Source organism: Sciurus carolinensis, chromosome 8 (assembly GCF_902686445.1).
Source record: "Sciurus carolinensis chromosome 8, mSciCar1.2, whole genome shotgun sequence".
Lineage (NCBI taxonomy): Eukaryota > Metazoa > Chordata > Mammalia > Rodentia > Sciuridae > Sciurus > Sciurus carolinensis.
The window spans coordinates 108704478-108725766 of NC_062220.1; the positions used below are offsets into that span (position 1 = coordinate 108704478).

The 21289-nt window shown below is 42.4% G+C and overlaps 1 protein-coding gene across 5 annotated transcripts in view; it reads right to left on the minus strand.

Moving 5' to 3' along the window:
• Positions 1-21289, minus strand: part of Cobl (cordon-bleu WH2 repeat protein) — a 271478-nt gene that overhangs the window by 181795 nt on the left and 68394 nt on the right. For 4 of the 5 annotated variants that reach the window (XM_047560611.1, XM_047560608.1, XM_047560612.1 and 1 more), the window contains exon 2: positions 9578-9781. In XM_047560611.1, the coding sequence (XP_047416567.1) occupies positions 9578-9781 (204 nt within the window). Of the gene's footprint in view, positions 1-7505; positions 7683-9577; positions 9782-21289 lie in introns of those variants that run through there. The other variant, XM_047560610.1, reaches the window with a different exon arrangement.

Consider the following 21289-nt stretch of genomic DNA (forward strand, 5'->3'; position numbering starts at 1 on the left):
GAACTCAAATAAAACAAAGTCATACATACTTACCCTTGTCCTTCATTCATTCCTCCCTGACCCTGGGCATCCAAGCCCTGTGGGGCCTGATACCAGATGGTAAACTCAATGCCCAAAAAAACAAACACAACAACAACAACAAAAGCCCAAAGTATCCTATTTCTCATCCAATTGCTATAAGACTACCAATAATGTTCTTAATGATCCAAAGCAATATTTCAAAGTCATCTACATAACAATATTTACCTCATCTGTTATACAGGAAGTGACGGAGTGATAGTGTCTACCAACCAGTGAGACCCAGGAATCCCCATGAAGCCAGTGCTCTATTACTGATGGGCATTTGGGGGGACTGGGGCAGTACAAATCCTCACATGTACCATAGGTGGATATGCAGTCTAATACCTGCAGTAAACTCTGATTCTTTCAGTTCCTGGTCAAAACTCTTCTTTATCTCAACAAGGAGCTTAATGAAACAAACCAGGGAGACACATCACCATGCACTCAAAGACATGCTATTCCACTGAAAAGCCTTGGCATGGAAAATAGACTCCTTAAAAGTGCTAAAACACCACCATCATATGGACTCTCATTCATTGCTACCTGACAGGTCCAGGGCTGCACAGTGCCCTCACACTTTTTTTTAGTCTGAGTGATGCAGACTGTCATCCTGGGGTTTCTATACAGGGTGGGGGTGGGGGCGCTGGGATTTGATTTATACTCTTGTCCATGGATGTGATTCTGGCTTTGTCTCTGCTATCCCCACCCAGAGTTAATTTGCACCAAGTAAACACATAAATTGTCAAGAAAAACAAAAAAATACACAAACACTACTAATGTTTCCTTCTAACCTTTTAGTCCAATAATTGGCAGCACATTTGAAACATCTAATTAGAGAGTTTGCTGTGAATGGCAATTGCCACGGGGCTCCATGGATTTACTCCACTACAAAGAATACACCCATCTTGCCTTTGCAGAAGCCAATACTTGCAATTTAATGTGCTAGCAGAGTAGTACATTAGTTAGGTCTGAATAAATAATTGGGTGTTCAAATTGCTACCTTCTGTGTCACATGGAACTCTAGGATAGGATTCGCTCATCTACACTCCACAGCAACACTGTCCTCCATCCTTCCATGTACCTGAGGAAGGATGCACTTCTCCTTAGGAGTACTCCTTATTGGGAAGGCAAATGCTCCCAACCGGGAAAATTGCAGTAGTTACATTTTCAATAGTTAAGGGTAGACGTAGTTTATCAACAACCTCTCACTTAAATTTACTATTACTTTTAAGGGGTGGCAAACAAAAGCAAAAATCCCAAACACGCTATTAGAACATGATGCAAAACCAGACATACGCTATCACACATGGTAGTAAGTACTTGAAGAACACAGAGCCATTACTGATTCAATCCAGAGAAGCAAATGGGACCCCATCCCTTCCTGGTGGCTGAAGCAGCACCCAGAACAGACGGCTTCAAAGATAAGTGAGAGTGAGGAGGTTCAGCAAGCTCTGGTAGCTATTTTGCCCTCTCCCAGCCCATCTCCAGCTATGAGCCTCAGGTAGGCAGCTTTCTCATGAGGATTGGCTCTGCTACACTGAGATAACGTAGGTACATGAAAGTCATATGAGAATCCAGGTTCAAAGACACAAGCTCAACTTACTAAACATCCTACAGGGTTTGGCTCTCTTTAAAAGAGGACTCTGACTTAAAATATTAAAATACTCACCATTTTTCCACTACACACTCTTTGGGACCCTGTGTGAGGTAAGGCAAGAATGGCTTTTGCCACTTTGCAGCACACCTATTATGTGGTTATTGGCTGAAATTTTAAAATACCAAACTCCACACAACAATTCAGTTTTTTTAAGGCTCCTTTGAACTGCTGGAGAAATCTACCCAAAAAGAAGGAGGCGACCCTTGGCACAGTGGCAATGCCCAACAATGGACAGAGAGGTACTGAGCTGCTATACTCCCTGTGGGTTTTCTTTATAGCTCCATTGGGTTCCAACCTGCATCCCCAGGCCTACAAAGGCCTAATGACTTCCCTAATTAGGTGTCATGTGTATCTCTCCACAAGGTCTTAGTAGGTCACTGTGCCACTAGGCCACAGGAAACTTTCCAGACACTGCCAGGTGGCTCCTGTTCTCACCAGCTGCTGGGTCTGGCCTCCCCTCCTTCCACCCTATCAATCTCTGAAGGAGCAGCCCCTACCTCTGCTCTGCAGTTCTGCACGCTCTGATGAGCGCCTGTGCATCTTTGCTGTGGCAGCACTGTGGGTTAGTGGAGGCACCCAGGGGTAGCTGCCTGGAGTGGAATCCCCATGCACAGCTGCTGACCTGTGAAACTATACTTCTTGATGCCTCAGTTTCCTCATTGTATGGGTATTACGATAGGGCCTACTTCCCAGTGTTGGTAGACTCTTTATGTGAATTAACATCTGGAAGGCAGAGTACTATACTAGTGTCTGCTAAGTTAATGAGTTAATTTGTTGCTCTCTTCTCTGTTTGGATTCTACATAGTTTAAGACATTCGCCTGGCTCAGGTCAAGGGTCACTTGTCTGTACTTGACTTAGTAACATCCACACGGAGATATTAGATCCTTTTCAAGAAACATCCTTGGACCATTGCAAAATAGTTTGCCCCATCTCCCAAGGAATGAAACTGAGACTATTAGATACTCTCTGAATATTAAAGGGAAAGTCAGGTATATTAGGAAGCTGAGGAGGGACCTCCTGACCCTAGTAAAAATCCTATAGCAACATCACTGTTAGGCACTTCAGGGATCCCCCAAAATCTCAAAATCTCAGTGTCTCTGTCTCTCTCTATCTCTTTCTCTCTCTCTCTCTCTCTCTCTCTCTCTCTCTCTCTCTCTATATATATATATATATATATATATATATATGTATATATATATATATATATATAAAATCATCATTATCATCATCATCATCTATATATACATTCCAGGTCCAAAAGAAGAATAAACGATAGTAATAAACAGGATCAATTACTCCAAAACCAAGTAAACAGGAGTAAAGAGGTTTATGAGAGATCTTTTAGATTTTCTCTCCCATTCCTCCTCAATATTCTTTTTCTTTCCAACTCCTTTACCTCTCTGTTCTCCAAATGTCTTTTAAGTGCTCATAATGTAGAGATGAAATTTGCTTTTTAGCATTTGTTTTGGTCTCTTTTTTACATTTTAAAAATGAGTAGAATTTTTATACTTCTTTCTTTTAAAAATTACTTTCTAAATGTATTCAGACATCAACAATTGTTTTTGCATGAGTCAGCGACTTCAATGAGAAACAAATTGGTCTTCTTTCATAAGTGGCTCTTTTTTGAAGTCCTAGCAGATAGCTAGATGTAGAACAAAGAGCCTGTGCCAATGTCCCCTCCCAGAGCTAAGGGGCAGAGACTAGAGGGCAACCCTCAGGCTGTTTGGGGAGCATACAATTGGGACACAGAAGTCAAAGAGGCTGCACCTTCAGTCAATCAGACTGTGGGTGATTCATGAACAGTCCTCTTCTAATCAGGGGACTTCTCTCTAAATCATGAGGCTGCTGCCTTGCTAGACCTCAAGATATGTTCAATGGAAATGGACAGGCAGATTCTTTTCATCTATGATGACAAAGTTGATCAGGACCCTTCTTGGGCTGTGTGTACTTATCCTTCTCATAGTTCCCCTCCTCATGCCATCAGGCCAGTGAGACCCTGGGCTCATTCTCAGGACCATGTGCCTGATACCTAGGAAAACCACTGGCATGCACTCAAGTAGGGGACCTTGACATATAACATGCAATCTGAAATTTCATGGCTGCTGAAACACAGATTGCTGGATCCATCCTAGCATTTCTGATTAAAGAGTCTAGGGTCAGGCTAACAAATTCCCAAGAGATGCTAATGCTGCAGATTTAGGGTCCCCACTTTGAGAACCAGCAGACTCCAAGTACTCAAGCTATGCACATTAGTATTGATGTGTTGAGTGAACAATGACTCATTCAGTGTGAAGTGTACATATTACTTCCAGGTAACTACCTTCTTATACACTCTTAACCTAAATTTGCATGTGCTACAAAATCTTAAACTGGTTCAATATGGTCCAGATTCTTTTGTGAGACCAAGGCTATCACGTGACCCTAAGCTCTGGGTGAGGCACACTCTGGTGTAACAGAGTCAGAGCAAGTCTTGGGAGAAAGTCCAGTCTGACAGCTTTCCATGGCATCAAAAAGGCACAGCAAGATACAAGCAGGGTCCTCTGTAGGCAGCCCATATTAATGAAGCCCTTCACCAGTGAACATGTGGGTCCAAAACAAGAAAGGTTAATAGCAACACAGGGACAGGAAGAAGCCCAGAGGCAAACAGTCTGTTAGCCAGAGGTAGGATTCCAGGTTTGAGGCTGGGATCTCCAGTAAGAGTTCAATTTTAAAGAGGCCTGGGTCCTGATTTACTAATGCTAGAATGACAACAAAATTCCTGATGGCTGGCATCTCAGAGCTAGGCAGTGACCAGAAGTCTGTAAAGGCTTGATGTAAATTTAGAGAAAGGTGGAGATTACCAACCTAAGAGGGCCTGTTTTCTTAGTGGCAAATTTTAAATCTCTGTAAAAGACAATCCTGGTTGGAGTCCCTTGACCTGGAGATGTGCAGAGGCTGGGAATCCAGGAAAACCTGAGAGTTATTCTACCCAGAAGTGATGCCATGAGAGGAGTCACCTAGACAGATGTGGACTACTGATCTCAAGGAGTGCATTCTGGTGAGGATCAGCCCCAAAGGTATCCTTAAGTTGAACACAGTAACTCATGCTCTTTCTTAACTATGGCCTTATCATTTGACCTTTCTTTTTTTAAATTTTAGTTTATTGGTTCTTCTTAGTTGTATATGACAGTAGAATCCATTTTGATAAGATTATACAAACATTGGATAGATCTTATTTTAATTAGGACCCCATTCTTGTGGGTGGGCATGGTAGTGGGATTGGTTCACTTAGGTAATTGTGTACAGAGGAAAATATGTGACAATAGGAAAATTATGTTGGATTTCATCTGTTGTCTTTCCTTTTCCTATTTCCCCCCTTCCTTTCATTTCCCTTTGTCTAATATACTGAATTTCTCTTGAAGTTCACCTTATTTCAAAACACAGTCTTCTGTATTCAAGTTATAGCAAATTAGGTTCTCTACATGATTCTCAACTCAGCAGAAGAGTCAGTGAGTACCACTGGGAAACCTGGACACAGCCCAATGTCTTAAAATTTCACATAAATTTTGTGAAATGTATGTAAAATGTTTACCCATATGTTGAAGAAAACTAATATTGCCATGAAAGTTTTCCAGTGACTTGTCTTGCCCTGGAATAGAACCACCAAGTGTCCAGATCCATTCTCCCAGGCCCTAATACTCCAGGTTCTAGTAAACTGGAACTACCAGCTTCTTAAACTGGTCATTTTAGACGTGCTGTACATTTCCTCCGCTGGCTGAGATGTCTCCTTCCTCACCAAAGTTAGTAAATGAATATGTATAATGATCAATGAATAAATAAACATTTTAGTATTTTTTAATTTGTCAAAACCCCACAAAATGAGACCCCACCCCCCATGTGATGGGTACATCATCACTACCAGAACAACCACAGCACCTTCTGCAATCTGGCCAACAGTTAGTGAGAACAAGCCTGCCTTCTGTTAGTACAGCAAGCATTTTATCATTGTAGCCAATGTCTTAACCTAGTTATTTCCTGAAAAGAAAGATTCTTCCTTTAAAAACTTAGAAATTAAAGGTTGATAATATCATTCTATAAATCACAGTGATTTTTTTTTGAGGGGGTGGAAAAGGGGGCTTCTCCTGGATTTAGACCAAACACACAAACAAAAAACCTCAGTGAAGAAACACATCGTGGGGAGTCTGGGAGAGGTGGTCATTAGAAGGAGGACTTAAAATCCAGATGATCACAGGCATCCCATGAGCTCATAAAAAGGATTGCTCAGTGAAATTCATCTCTCTGCTCTGTGGTGCCACTTAGGACTTGATATCCCAGGAATTTACACTGTTTAAAAGGTTATTCTTCAAATGAAAACATAAGCAAGCCAAACCACATCCAGCTGCCAACCCTGTTATTTAAGGATGGCCTTCTTCTGGCTGACTCCCCAGCCCAGGACACAAGAGCTGCCTCTTTAACTGTACTTCCTTCAGCCTCTGAGGCCAGGAGCTCACCATGGGAGCAAGACAAAGTCCACAGACCCTCTGGAAACTGCCAAGGACCACATATGTGCTCTATAAGCCCCTTCATAGGACAGACTAGGAATGAGGAACCATCCCAGCCTCCCTTCCTGTGTGTCTGGGAACAGGCAGGTCCTCTACAGAAGGAACCTGGAGGCCCAATACCTGCCACTGTGTGAGTTTCCTGCACTGAGACCTAAAATTCCCTGCATGGGTATAAACATATCTATTGTAATGGGGTGATATAGCTCACAGAGGTGGGCAGAATCATGGGGCAGAATACAGGGGGAGAAAAGAAAAAAAAAGCCCTTGCCTTTTCCTGCCTCAGACCCTTAGCTATGTGAACTAAGGTGGATGTGACTAATTTACTACATGAAAGTGACACAGCCCAATACTAAGCGTCTGACACTTTTACAAAGCTCCCTTTTGGCTGAGGTCACTGTCTTTCAACATCTTCTCTTTGCTTGAGTCCCAATTAAAGTGCTGGAACTGATGGCCTCCCTCCAGCTGCCACATGAGGAACAGAGACACCATTCCTAAAGCTATGTCAGGTCATTTTCTTTAAAAACAGCCCAGAGCCCCAGGGCTCACCTCCCAACCTGTAAGAACATACGTGCACTTTTATTTGTTTCTAAATTCAAAAGAAGCTCAAAAATAAAAAAAAAAATCATTATGATTGTTCAGAAGAAATCATGAGCATCCAATTTCTAATACACTTTTACTGATAAGGATCTTTCATGTCAGAACTATACAGTTAAGGGTTGATTGTGTTTTAAAAACTATTTCTCTAGGTGCTGAAAAGGTAAGCTTGTCTTTTACTCAAACCACTGTTTAAAGAGAAGGGAGAAACCACACCAACATAAAATGAGCAGATCTGTTTTAAGCAAGGGTTAGGAAGTGCCTCAATACCAGCTGGTCTGTTCAGCCCCTCCTCAGAGCCCTTTGATATCATCTTAACATGTGATCATCCAACACAGGGTCAAAGTGTGCTCCATTACAAAAATCATTCAGGAAATTTGCTGGCATTAATTCAAATCCCTAACCTCCCACCTCCAAACCCCCATCTTTCCTTTTATTAATCCTGAACCATGCCATGCTTCACAGCCTTAGCTATAGCCAATTGCAAGCCCCTTCCAGCCCAGATATAAGCCTTCTCTGAAAGTATTTTTTGCTCTATGTTCCTGCTTAAATCACTCAGTCTGTCAGACCTCAGTTTCTGAAACTATAAAATTGGGGATGGGGTGGGGACAGTAACCTGGGGTTCTGAAAACTTTAACAGCATCAGAATCACCTGGAGGACTTGTTAAGGCACATGTGGAGCAGCCTCATCTTCAGGAGGGTTAGGTGGGGCCTGAGAAGTGAATCCTAATAAGTTCCCAGGTGATGCACATGCTCCTGGTCCAGGGACCATACTTTGGAAACCACTGCACGAACTCATCTCTGAGGCATTATCTCACAATGCCATTTTCTTTAAAAAAAAAAAAAAGAAAAAGAAAAGAAAAGAAATTAACCAGAAAATATAAGAATAGTGAACAAACCAAAATACACTCACTGGTAAAATTTCATACATATTCAAAAATCATTTTTAAAACTATGATTATGTGACATACTTCTTAAGTAATAAGGCTTTGTGTACTTAAAATGATGACTACTCTGTAAAACAAAGAAATGCAGAGAAGCTCTTACAGGTCAACTATCTGGTGTATGACCCCTGGGAGCCAAGCCTGAGGAAAAGTCACAAGACACCTGCTTCAAACATGGGCACCTCCCCTTTTGGTGCAGTGTTGCTCTCTTCCGGTACTCAGTCCTACTGCTGTAACAACAGCTACGGGCACAGACAAACAGACACACAGACACACAGACACACACACACACACACACACACACACACACCCCAGTGGCACTACAGTGGAAATGGTATGGCCTTGCCTAGAACAATTAAAGACAAAGTACCCTATAATCCAACAGGTCCAATCCTAGGTACACACTGAGGGTGAGAACAATGTTCCTCCAATTTTTGTTTACATGTCCCACAGAATATTGTGAAAATTTATATACCCTTTTGCTCATTAAGCCATCACCTAGTGCAGGCGTGTACTAAATGGTAGAGTGCTTGCCTTGCATGCTTAAAGTCCTGGGTTCCGTCCCTAGCATTAAGCAAAACAAAATCATTGAAAGTATTCATTATTAATTAATTAAATTAATTAAATTATTTATTTATTTATTTATTTAATAAGACAGTTGCAAAGGATTAGGCAGATTCAGGTTATCATCCAAACACTGAAATTTTAAAATAAATAAAATAAAAAAACTCTTGCAGAGCTTTTTAAAAGGCATCCACGAGAATATAAAAACCCAAAGTGTTGTAATGTCCACAATTATCCATTTTAATAATTCTTGAGCAAAGTGTTTTTAAGAGTTAAATATTTTATACTATTTCTTGTTCTGGTTTTCCTAGAAGTACTACTTCCATTCACTCCTGTACCAGATATGCAAATATATTTTTATGCTTGAAAGTTTTCCATCGTACTTCTCTACAACACAATATTTATAAAAATTTTAATTCTTTCCTGTGATTTGTTAGCATTTTAATTCAAGGATTGAGTTACCAGTCATAGCAACAGTTATAGTAGCACAAGACTTCTTAACATAATTGTAATGTATTTTGATCAACATCAAACAGAAAGTATGTAATTCTATTGGTAGTAAAACTCCAAGTACTATGAATGAAGGAAGTTTTGCCAATATTTCATTTGTACTTTCTGTGTATGAAGCAGTAATTCAGTTGTCCACAGGCACATCCACTGGCAGATCTGTGGTAAGAAGATGAAGTGTGGCAATTGAGGATATGGGAATTAATTCTCTTCAACCTAAAATCCATGGATCATGTTTTCATTTGCAAAAGATGACTGCAAATTGCACGTATGCTTGCACAGATCAGATTGTAAGTGGACCTTGGAATGGTTCACTCAGGAGGCTGCTCTCCTGGCTAAGTAACCTCAGAGCCAAGGATGTTCGTGGCAAGCCAGGGTTACTCGTCTAATCCTGAAGTCAATGGTCATTTCCTTGGAGTTGTGTCTGGGACTCCATCCCTGCCCTCCTTTTTGAGCCCAACCTCTCATATGTTCCCATAAGGATTCGCAGGCACCTGACTGGGCTAGTTAGCATACCCTCACTCCAGATGGGGCAATGGGACAGTCTTGGCTGGTCACCTAGACCCTCACTGGCATCAGTGTGGCCTTCACCTGTATATATGAGTTGGAAAAAAAGGATAATACATTAACATCCACTCTTCAGTTGTCTTCCTGGAACCTGCACATGGGAGGGCCGTGGCTCCTCCTGCAGCACCAGCCTCTTACCTACCTTCCATTGACCACACTCTGCTTCTCCAGCCCACTGGGCAGAACCACAGTGATGTCCAGGGTACTGTTTCGTAGTGCCTCCTTCATGTGGATCAGGTTCTGTTGTGAGCTGAGGGCTGTATCACAGGGGGGTCTCAGATCCCCATGAACACTCAGAGGGGCAGGCTTTCCAGGAGGTGGAGGAGCACGAGCCTTCATCTTCCTCCTTGAAAACGACAAGATTAGAAGAACTGGATAAAGCAGAAGTTTTCACACTGGCTTCACAACAATTCATTATCATTAGTGTTCATGCCTCTCTTCAGAAATGACTTGTGTGTGACATGATCTTTGTATTTGTTTATTTTTTTTAATGTGGTACTAAGGATCGAACCCAGTGCCTCACATGTGCTTGGCATGCGCTGTACCACTGAGCTACAGCCCAGGCCTGGTATGATCTTTGTAAAGTCAGTATAGCAGCAGCATTCCATACTCGCAGATAACACCCTCAAGAAACTAAACCAGTTAAAAGAAAAACAGAGGAAGCATTTTGAAAAAAAGAGTTCCTGGAAAGAAACACCTGAAGAATGTGGTCACCACCTGGGAGGAGCACTCTTCTATTTTCTACAGGACCCTAACAAGGCCAGGGTGCAGCTGAGGTTACATGGCCTGGCCCATTCTGAGTTACAGGTGGGGGACGCATTAAAATTAGGTCAGCGGGCTCCCCTGATATCCTGCTTCAATCCTGGTTCAGGTCAGGAGCCAAAACCAGTTCCGAAGGTCTGGAATCCATGGGTCCATGATATTGAATATACTGGGGTCATATCAAGCCATAGTAAACTAGCCTTGGTCCAGCACCTGTTGACACAGTGGGTGAATGCAGCTGTTTGGCTGCGAACGATAGTGTCATAACATGTAAACCTTTCACCTTGGTTTCCACCAGATTTCAAACTGTGTCTTGAATGCTCACCTCACCTTGTAGGAGATTCCTAAACCCCTGCCAATGAGTCACTCACTCAGATGAACGTTTTTATAAGTTCTTGTTTCCTCCAGATTAGTAAGGGAAGACAACTGACTTTTTTTATATAGATATTTTATTTGATATGCAGAATACTTATAGTATATATGTACAGATATGTGTAAATATATACATTTATGCATATATATTATGTCTACATATCTATATATGCATTTATCTATATATAGATATACAGACATAATAAGTACACATATGTATATAGTCATTTATACATAAGGACCCTATTTTATATAGATCCTGAATCTTTTATTATAATAATAGCTAGTATTTACTCAACACTAAGCATTCACTATGTCCTATGCTAATAAAAACCTTATTCAATAGTTACATCATTCAGTTCTCAAAATATTTTGCAGCTGAGAAAACTCAGTCCTGAGAGAAATCCACAGCTCACCCAAAGGCAAACAATCATTGGGTGTCAGGCAGAGATAGAAACCAGATTAGCTGACTCCCAAGGGCTTGCTCTTCCCCACCCAGCAATGCTCTAGTCACTGAGGATCCACAGACAGGCAACGTGAGCTCTCCAAGCCCTGTAAACTCTGCTGCAAGGCAACCTTCTTGGAGGCAGGAGGTATCAAAGACACATGAATTCTATTCCCAGAAATTTATCCTGAAGAAATGATAGTACTGCAAGATCATACTGTGGGAGATTCAAAGATTTTCATTATGACATAACTACTAATGGCAAACAAGTTAATAAATAACCTAACTAAACATTCATAACTAAATACACCAAATAATTTAATCATACACCAATAAAAGGCAATGTCAAAAAATAATGGTTCAATGTTACACTGGCAATAAACATGTTTTAAAATATACAATCTAATGAGCAAAAATGCTCAACAAAGATTTTTGGTAAAATGAACTTCCAAACATTATTTACTTATGAAAATTTCATTTTTAAAGAGAGCAGTAGATCATAAAACAGTCTAGAAGAACAAAGAATTCACTGACATCTGAGTGACGTATGGCATGGCATATGTGCTGCTATTTTATTTCTATGCATTTTTAAATTTCTTTTTTTTTGGGGGGGGGTAATTGGGGAATGAAATCAGGGACACTCAACCACTGAGCCACTTCCCCAGCCCTATTTTGTATTTTATTTAGAAACAGGGTCTTACTGAGTTGCTTACCTTCTTGCTTTTGCTAAGGCTAGCTTTGAACTCCCGATCCTCCTGCCTCAGCGTCCCAAACCGCTGGGATTACAGGCATTGCAATTCTGTGCCTGGCTGCATTTTTAAATTTCTTAACTTTTTTGATAACGTTGTCTGCATACTCGCTGCTTTTAAAATGAAAGAGTTATTTTAAAATGGGGGGTACTGGGGTTGTGGCTCAGTGGCAGAGCAACTGCCTAGTATGTGGAGGCACTGGGTTTGATCCTCAGTGCCACATAAAAATAAATAAAAGAAATTAAGGTAAAATTGTCCACTACAACTAAAAAAAAAAATCTAATGCTTAAAAAAAAAATCAAAAATAAAATAAAATGGGGCAACAACAAATGCAATTCAGAAGAAGCTATAAACTTACTGATGTTCATGTCACTGGTTTATATAAGACTCAGGAATAACATATCTCATTCTCTACTATGATAAGTAGGCACAAATCAATTCTCTGCTTTTCCTTGTTAAAAGTCCTGCATTTATATCGTAATATTTATAAAACTGTGCTCTCTCTCTCTCTCTCTCTCTACAATTTCCTTTCATTTTATACAAATAAAAATAGTCAACATTTAACCATGACATTATTTAGTCTCTATGAGGAAGGACAGATGTCACCCCACTTTGGAGATGGAAAAATGAAGAACAGACAGAATCAGATCAAAGAGTCATGAATCAATATTGGGTCCAGGCTAAGAAGACTTGTCTGTGAGTTACATGCTGATAGTTGCCATCAGGAAAAAGAGTGTTTATTTGACAATTTTTAGGAAGTGAATACATGTTCAACTTAGCTGGTTTAAACTCCTTCAGAACACGGGGTCCAGCCAGAAGCAGCTACTGATGCATTCTTTTATTCAGCCACCACTGTGCAGGAGCAAAGGGTTGAAGAGAGGCAGAAGTTTGAATTGCCCCCTTTGATCACCCCAAATACACACTCTGTCACCTCCGGGTATCATCCCTTCTACCCTTCTCTGCTCTAGTCCAAACCATCATTCCTAAGGGATGCACAAATGCAGATATGTGTAACCATGTTCTCTCTCTCTTCAATAGAGCAACTTTTCAGTCAAGTCTACTGCTGATGTGGACTCTTTCCTTCCTCAGTGTTCACTGAGCATGAGGGCTGTCCATCTTCTCATTTGTTCCCCTGCCCACAGTACATCCATGACCCACCTAGTAGGGCCCATGGACTATGACCATGGTGCAAATCTGCAGGCTGCAAGGACGCCAGGGAAATGTTTGCCCAGCAGTGTGTTGTGCATCACGCATACATATACATTAAATTGACCAACATTTAAAAATATTGAATATTTAACACTCACAAAATAAACTGCTGATTCCTTTTGGAAAAGAAAAAACTTTCACAGCAACAATCAGCTGTGTGCTTTCTGTGGGCCTGCTGGCTCAGCAACATCACACATCTGCCCCCTGTTGACAGCCAAGCCTCTAGAGTCTGAACACCGGCACTGACTCTGACTCTTGAGCTTGAACCACTCTCCGATATTCTCCATCCTCTGGCATTGGGTCTCCAGTTCACTGCTCCTGGAAAACCCACTAGCAGCTCCACCTGCTTGTGCCTTGCCATACCCGCTGCCTTCTTTGTTTGCTCTCTTGCATACTGCATCTTCTGAGAGCTCCTCACTGGGTGCTGCAGGCCTGGCTGAGATCAGTGCACTCAGCCTGGAAGCACCTGGAAGCTTAAAAACACTCTCGATCCATCAAGGACCAGTTATATCCAAATATCTGAGATTCAGTTTATGTTAATAGATTGCAACATTTCTTTAAAATGAAGGCCCATATTATTAAAGCATTAAAACGGCATGATTGCAACTATCATTTTTAATCGTTTGTGAAAGCAATTACTATACTGTACAAGTCTACATTCAATAGATGTATTAATGAATTTAGGAGCTTGTATGCTTATTTCACAGAATGCCAATTTTGAGAACTACACATAAAAAATTTTTACTTCAAAACCATGTCTGAGGTATGTATGCAGTGGCTCTGCATCTGTGAGTGCAGGGCCCCAGTCTGAGAAAACCATGTTCGGGATGCCAGACACAAGGGCTTACTTATCTCACTCCTCATGATTATTAATCTTTCTGTAAAATATGTGGGTACCTCACCTCTTCATTATTTAACATCTCTGGGGAGCAGGAGATGCTAAATTAAGGCTGTTTGTGTTTTTAATATGTGGCATACTTTGCTTTTCATATGTATAGGTACAGACTGAAATACTTGGGTCCAGAAATGTTTTGGATTTCAGATTTTTTTTTTCATACTTTGGAATACACTAATGAGATTTCTTGGGGATGAGACCCAAGACCTAAACACAAAATTCATTTATGCTTCCCCTCATAGGAAACACGGGAGGGGCAAGATATGTCCGCCAGGAGAAAGAGCCTCCTAGTGGGAGCAGGACAGATGGTAGGCATGTTGGGGTCATTTTGGCTGCAGGAGAGTGAGGAAGCCTCATCCTGGCTCCCTCCTCCTCCTCCTCCATCAAAAGATTATGTGCAGATACTCTTGGAGTTAAGCTTGTGTTTGCCAAGGATGTATGCATGAGGTAGCAGAGGCTGCTATGTAGAAGGACCACACAGTCTCTACCAGACTGCTTCCTCCCTCTTTGCTTTGTGCCTGCAGACAAGGCTTCTCTGAAAGTGTACCCTGACCTTCACAGGCCAGGTTCACAGAGTGAGATAAAAAGTGTTCAGTTCCTTCACCTGTGAGTGGCTCAGTCAGGAGAGAACCACTGTTGTTCACAGGAGAGGCCTGACTTGTCTTTGCTCAGTGTTGAAATATCATAAGCATTACCAAGCCGGTGGCGCTGTTCTCAAAATGCTGTGCGGACACTGTGCGGTGGAGTCTAATTGAGATTCGGGAGTATGGGTGCAGTTTAAATGGAGCAGGGTTTCTGCACAAGTCTAGGAAACCATGGGATCTGGACCACACCTGGTTCCTCCTAGGCACACCCAGGACAGGTGTCGCTGGCTGAGGGCACGCAGCCACCCAGGCCAGGCAAGCAGGCTTTGCTTCCTCTCTCCCCGCACCCAGCAGGTGCAGGGCAGGTCCTCTGAGCTCTTCGGGGGATGAATCATGGAGCACATAACCCAAACTCCCTCCAGTCTTCCAGGTTAGAAAGCTGGGTGTGCCTCAGCAGGAACTATTTACAAAATGAGAAGTAGATATAAAAACATTTCTGGAATTTCAAAGGCCATCAATCATAGCTTAAAACCATCACACATTTACTGTTTTTGGGCAATGTTTGCTAATTCTCACATCAGCTGGGTGACTCCCAGCTGGGTTTTATTTTGAGAGCTCTTCAATGTGTGGCAGAATGCTTGAAATCTGCTCCCTGAAAGTCAGAGAATAAGAAGACTACGTGGGCAAAATGGCACAGGGAATGCAAATATCAGGCTCCAGGAGCAGGCAGCTGAATTAAAACCAAATTCCACAGGTGCCTGCAGGCTCCCCGCTGGGATGGGATAGCCTTGGGCCTCCCTGGCCTGAAGACTGCCCAGGGGAAATTCACAGTGTTTTGTACTCCCCCAGACCCAGAGTCCAGAGGGCTTCTGCTTTATATTTCTGCCATGTCTCCAATCAGACACGAAGGCATAACATTTTCTTATGGTCCAAGAATACTGAATGCTGAAATCAATGGCCATGTAAATACCAGCTCACTTGAATGATGTGACTATGTGATTTATATAATTTACCACTTGGTTACTCTATCTGGCTGCTGGTAAACAGCTCTGCTCCCAGGGAACTTCAGAGAGAAACCAGGCACACCCCAGCCCCTCCTGGTTACCAACTCAGCTATGAAGCAAGCCAGACTACAAGGCCTGTTTTTGCTGCAGGCAGAAGGGAGTCACCTGTCTCTCCCTGTGATTCTTCAGTATTAGGATGTTATTGCCAGACACAGCTATAGATTCTGTTCAATTCCAAGAGAACAGGGACAAGCAAATTGCTTGGCACAAAGAGAGTAAGACGGTGACCACTACATGAGAGAGTAAGTGTGGGAGTGAGGACCCCGGGACTGAACTCCATGTGCCCAACTCTGGACAGAAGTATGTCCAGGAACTCTGATCCATTAGCACTACTAAAGGCTGGTAGGAGTAGGCTGCCAAAGAGGCTGATAAGGCCTCCTTACCAACAATACGGGCTCCCACATCTCTAACACCAACATTCATCAGACTTTAAGCTCTCACTGTCTGAGCAATGATCAGTCAGTCACCATGCCAAATACTTTGTGTATATTCAATCCTCACAAAGATGTCATACTACAAGCTTACTATTCCCATTCTACAGATGAGATGTCTGAGGATTCAACAGACTAAGCAACGTAACATAATCTTATCCATAGCTAGCAAGGCTGGAATTCCAGCTCTTTCTGAGCCTAGGACCCTCTCTTGTCCATTATATACTGCTATCTACTTAAATTCTTCTTGAAAACAAAGACCCCAGGATAACCAGCAACTCCCTCCCGTGCTAAGTACTAGAAAACTGAGTGTGAGGAGAGGGACAAGGATGGGGAGCAACCTTTAGAAATGGTTTCCAGCACACAGTCAGAGAGAGACACCCTCTTCTCTAATGTGTGGTCCAGAAAAGTTTTGTTTGTAAACAAAACTGGAGACCTTGAGAACATCATTCGTGGTTAAGGTTCCATATGGCTCACACAGAATCTCAGGGGCTGTGTTCATCAGCTTCAGGAAATAGAGGAAAAGCTGGAGTTGCAGGAAGATGAAAGGACATGCCCAGGGCTGATGTCAAGTAGCCAGCTGAGCTGGAATAAGACCTAGGTCAATCTGGAAAGCTCCTCTATGCTTTCAGGGTCAAGCACTCCTTTGAGCATCTAAGACCTTCTACAAAAGCAAGACGCCCCAAGGCCACTTCATGGATACAGGATTGCTGCAAACCACCTTAAAGAACAGGGACCCCAAGTTAGATGTACCCATAACACCTTCTCTCAGAGCTCAACCCCTCTCAAGCTTAGAGCAATATGTCTTCTAAAACAAAAATTCCTTCTGATGAAGGAGAGATCATGAAAATCCCACCAAAACTTTGTCTTTGCCATTAAAAATAAAACTTAAAACCAGAGAATCAAGCATCAGAAAACCCAGATAAGTAAAAGCTAAAATGGGTATCTATGAAACAGGCAGCTCTCAGAAAAACTGTGGCATGCAGACAATAAATACCAGCCTGGTCCAGTAAACCTGGGGATATGGCTTCACCCATAAAAACGTCACATCCAAGGCAACATAAGAGCACTGTCTTTTGGAAATCTGCCCCAGGACACCTTGTTAGAACTACAAGGTCCTGGTTCTGTGCTGTGGTGTCAGAAAGATGTCAGCGCAAATCCAGCCAAGAGATTGCCAAGCTGTTGTCCTCTAGCAGATGACTTTATCTGAGCAAGCTACTGTAATTTGTAAGCCTCAGCTTCCCCAAGAATTGAACAGAGGGTGATTTTGGGTTTATCAGTTGAATGTGCATGGGGATTAAATGAGATGACTCCCATGAAGTTTCTGGTGTGTCACTAAGATATGGAAAAGGCAATGCTCAATGACTGGTAATGAATTACAATTATTTTTACCATGACTAGCAGGTTTACTCTTTGGGATTAAAAAAATAAAATCTCTCATCTCTTCAAGGGTAGATTAGAAGCCAGTTCCTCAAGATGCCCAATAAAAGGTGCATTGATACAGAAAAATGCATTCAAAACTGACTATGGAATCCTATTCAAAATAGAATTTCACAGTTTTGACCTGGTCAGTGGGAGAAGCTTTCAGTAATGCAACATAAAAAGATTAGCTTTATAGATAGGATTCTCTAAGACATAATAACAAAAGCTATCCACAGCCCTAACCAAACTCTAAACTCAGGGGGCTGTATATATGGGAACACTGCTATCTCACCACACATCAATACACATTCAAAGAGGAACATTTGAGAGCTAAATCCCACAGCTATTACCCAACTCCCAGTAAGTTAACAAAGAGCCCAGAGGTGTGGATCACTTAGCCATCAACAAATACTCGCGAAGCAGGGCAACTCCTGCTTCACATATCAGATAAAAACTAGAGTTGCTGCATTGTTGAATATTTCAGAAAAAGAATAACCATTTAAAAAAATAGGCAGTGTTAGTTTACTAAGGTTTGAACATTCTTAACAGATGAAATGAAATAAATCAGAGGAGAAAACTTACTGAATCCCAAACCACCAGGCAATGTTTGCATACATGGCAAAGCTGTCCCCTGCTCTCGCCTGGAGCTGGCTTGCTTGGCCCCTGAAAGGACAGCAGGAGCTTACTACTGGAACCAGTGCAGTCCCAGGAGTTCAAGGACAGAAACTGCTCCTTATGCCCTGCTGGAGGAGCACAGCCTCTGATCCGACCCAGCAAGTCACTTATTCATGAGGTGCCACATGATGCAGTGCTTCCCCAGCAGCTGGTGGTCTGCACTCCCAGCCATGAAATCACAAGTTGTTTTGCAGAATAATAGCAAGAAAATTATCTGGGTTCCCCTGTTCAAAGTCACAAACCCTCTAAACCCAGAAAACGAAAAGGAAGCAGGAAGAGTTATGTAGGAGGAAGGGCACAGCTCATGGGGAATGAAGATGCCTTGGCAGCAACCTGGCTTCTTTCTCCCAAAGTGGGTTCAACAACTTCTGGGAGTTGGCCAGTATGAGAGTGCAGGCGTTCCCTAGGAGAGAAAGCCTAATTATTCTTAGAGAGACAAGCCAGCTAGCTGTCTTAACATAGCCAGCCTTGTGCACTTAAGCACGTGTTAAATTTGCATAAAGCAATTCTTCCTATCATCTCTCAGGCATGATTTAGCACCTTCTTTTCCTGAGTTTTGATTCTGCTTTTCTTCCTCCCAAAGCTAGACAACCAGAAGCTCATTGTTTTCTTGAAACCAGTCTTTTATGTGACAGTGTGCATTTTCAAGCTTGAAACACATATTTGGTTTCTACCAAATAACATTGTCCTAGGACTCCTAGGACTGCTGCCAGATGGATGGATGCATACAGACTGACAAGCCCACTAGCCTGCTGGGCTCTCAGTTCTCCTCTCAGCCAAGGGTCTGAGAAGCTCAAAGACGGTACCGCAGGCATGGGGATGGAGGGATCTGGTCATCCCCTCCAGATCTCCTTCAGCTTTGGCCACTGCTCTCATCTCTGTGAAGCCTGCAGAGTCCCTGGCATCAACCACATATCTCCCCAGCAGTACTCGAAATTCTGGTCAATCTCTGTCTCCACTGGGAAGGCATAGTTCAGCTAGCACAGCCCTGAGGAAGTCCAGCATGTACCCTGCCATCTGTCTCCAGTAGGACACTCACCTCCTCCAAACGTCCTTATTACACAAAGACCACACCACACCTGCTAACACCTGGCTCCACAACTCCTGGAGACTGCCCAAGGCTGTTAGACTTTAGGCCCTAAGGATGCCCAGCAAAGAGCTCTCTATGTAACATTGTCTTTCCTCCCTTTATGTCTCAGCTGATGGCTTCATTATTTGCCAAGGTTTCTACCTCACTGTGTTTTCTCCCTCCTTCTTCTCTTCCTCCTTCCACTCCTCCTCTTCCCCACCTGCATACTGAGAATGTAACCATGGCTTCTCCAAAAGTCCCTCCGAAACTATACCTGATATCTCTTTCCTGCCCATCCAGTGCTGGAAGGTGGCTGCCTGTGTCAACAGATAGCAATATGAGGTAGGCAGATGCTGCAGAGACAACCATTCCTCCACCACCAGCACAGATGCACCAAGAGGACTTCAGAGGAGCCCGGACAAGAGGACCATGTACAGGGTGGGGCAAAACTGGGAAAGAATTCCCATGCACTCAGAGGGAGGCCTTCCACAAGAGCAATAGGGCATCAGGATACCTACAGCACCAGAGGCATAGAGACAACCAGTTAGGAAACTATAGAGATTACCAGCTAAGGACAGCCCTTGACCCCAATACCACCCAGGTCATGAAGACAGGATCCTGAAGAAGAGGAACCTGAGAGTAGACATAGCAGCCAGCTTCCGCAGCACAGGCTCTGCACCCGTGGTGAGGTCTGAGTGGGCTGTCAGAAGAGGGAGGGAAAAGCTTTTGGCAGGATCCTGGATTGAAGCCATGATTTAGATCAGGCTGAATTATTTACCATCTAAGAAATGGGACCATTCTGGTAGACGATGCAGGGAAAAAAAGGCTCTGGGACCTGCCTAGACATCTGCAGGACAAGAGAATTGGCAGAGGTATGACTAGAATACCTTGAACTGGACCCGTGACACAAATGGGTGGTACACTGTCACCTTCATCTCCATTTTTGTAGTAAGAAATGGAAGTGTCCCTCCCATAAGAAAAGTGGCGGAAGAGAAGAAAATAAGAAGAAAAGAACTATCATCTGAGAGCCAGTTTCACTGCTTTTGCTTTTTCTGGAAGACCAGCAGGAGGTTAGAGTTTAGAGATCCCCAGGTCCACCTGGCTGTTTGTGAAGAAGGACTGGAATGGGGCCATGCTAAAGACCTACAAAGCTGAGTTAGGGAGGATTCTGGGTCCTCCTGCTGCATTCCTGAACTGCAATTTGGGCAGCAAAGGGTATTTTTACTTTCTTAAGAAATAACAATCTGATTTTTTTTTTTTTTAATGATTGAATATCATTTAGTGACATTTCTTCCTGACCTGTTTGCCCATTAGTAGCCACATTCCATGAAAGTACCTGATAAGTGTTAAGTAACAGATAATTGTGGAAACAACCAGGAGTAAATTACATAATACATAACTATGGAAATGGCAAACAGTCCACAAGAGATACAGGAGAAAATAAACACAAATGGCAATTAAGTTCTTGAATAAACCAAAATGAAATTTTACAGACATTCTTTGAAGGTTTCATCACATTTTGGGGGTATAATAGTTATCTAGTCATTTACATCTCTCACCCTTTGGTTTTACATTAGCATCAAAGGAGACATGCTGGCCAAATCAGCACTAATTTCAGTTCAGAAGTCCTATAGCAAAATTGAGTTTTCCTCTAGATTCACTAACAGAATTGGCAAGGGGCAAGAAAAGTCAATACAACCCCTATCACAGGCAGAACAGAAATGCCACACCTAGAAGGCAAGAAAATATTAAGGATACCGATTTACTTTTGATAAGTCATACAATGTGGGTGTTTTGTTTTGTTTTTTTGTTGTCTTTTTTTTTTTTTTCCTTCAGTGGGAAAAAAAAAAAGAAACAGAGCTGTATTAAGTCCCTTTCAGCAAAGTGTGAAAAAAAAGAAGGAAACTGAACAGGAATACTAAGATAAAAACTGCAAAGCCAGGAGTTAGATAGGATGCCATACACTCTGAAATGCATCTTGGCTGCTGACTGATAAGCCTGCTCTATTTCTATTTACTTTTGTAAATAACTGAAAAGCGGTGAAATCTGACTAACCAGCTTTCCACACAACAAGTAACTGATGGGAACAGAACGGGGCACAGAGAATTTCTCAGGAAAATGAACCCAACTCCATGCACCTGGGGCCATGGACTCATGTAACATGATGGTTCAGAGAA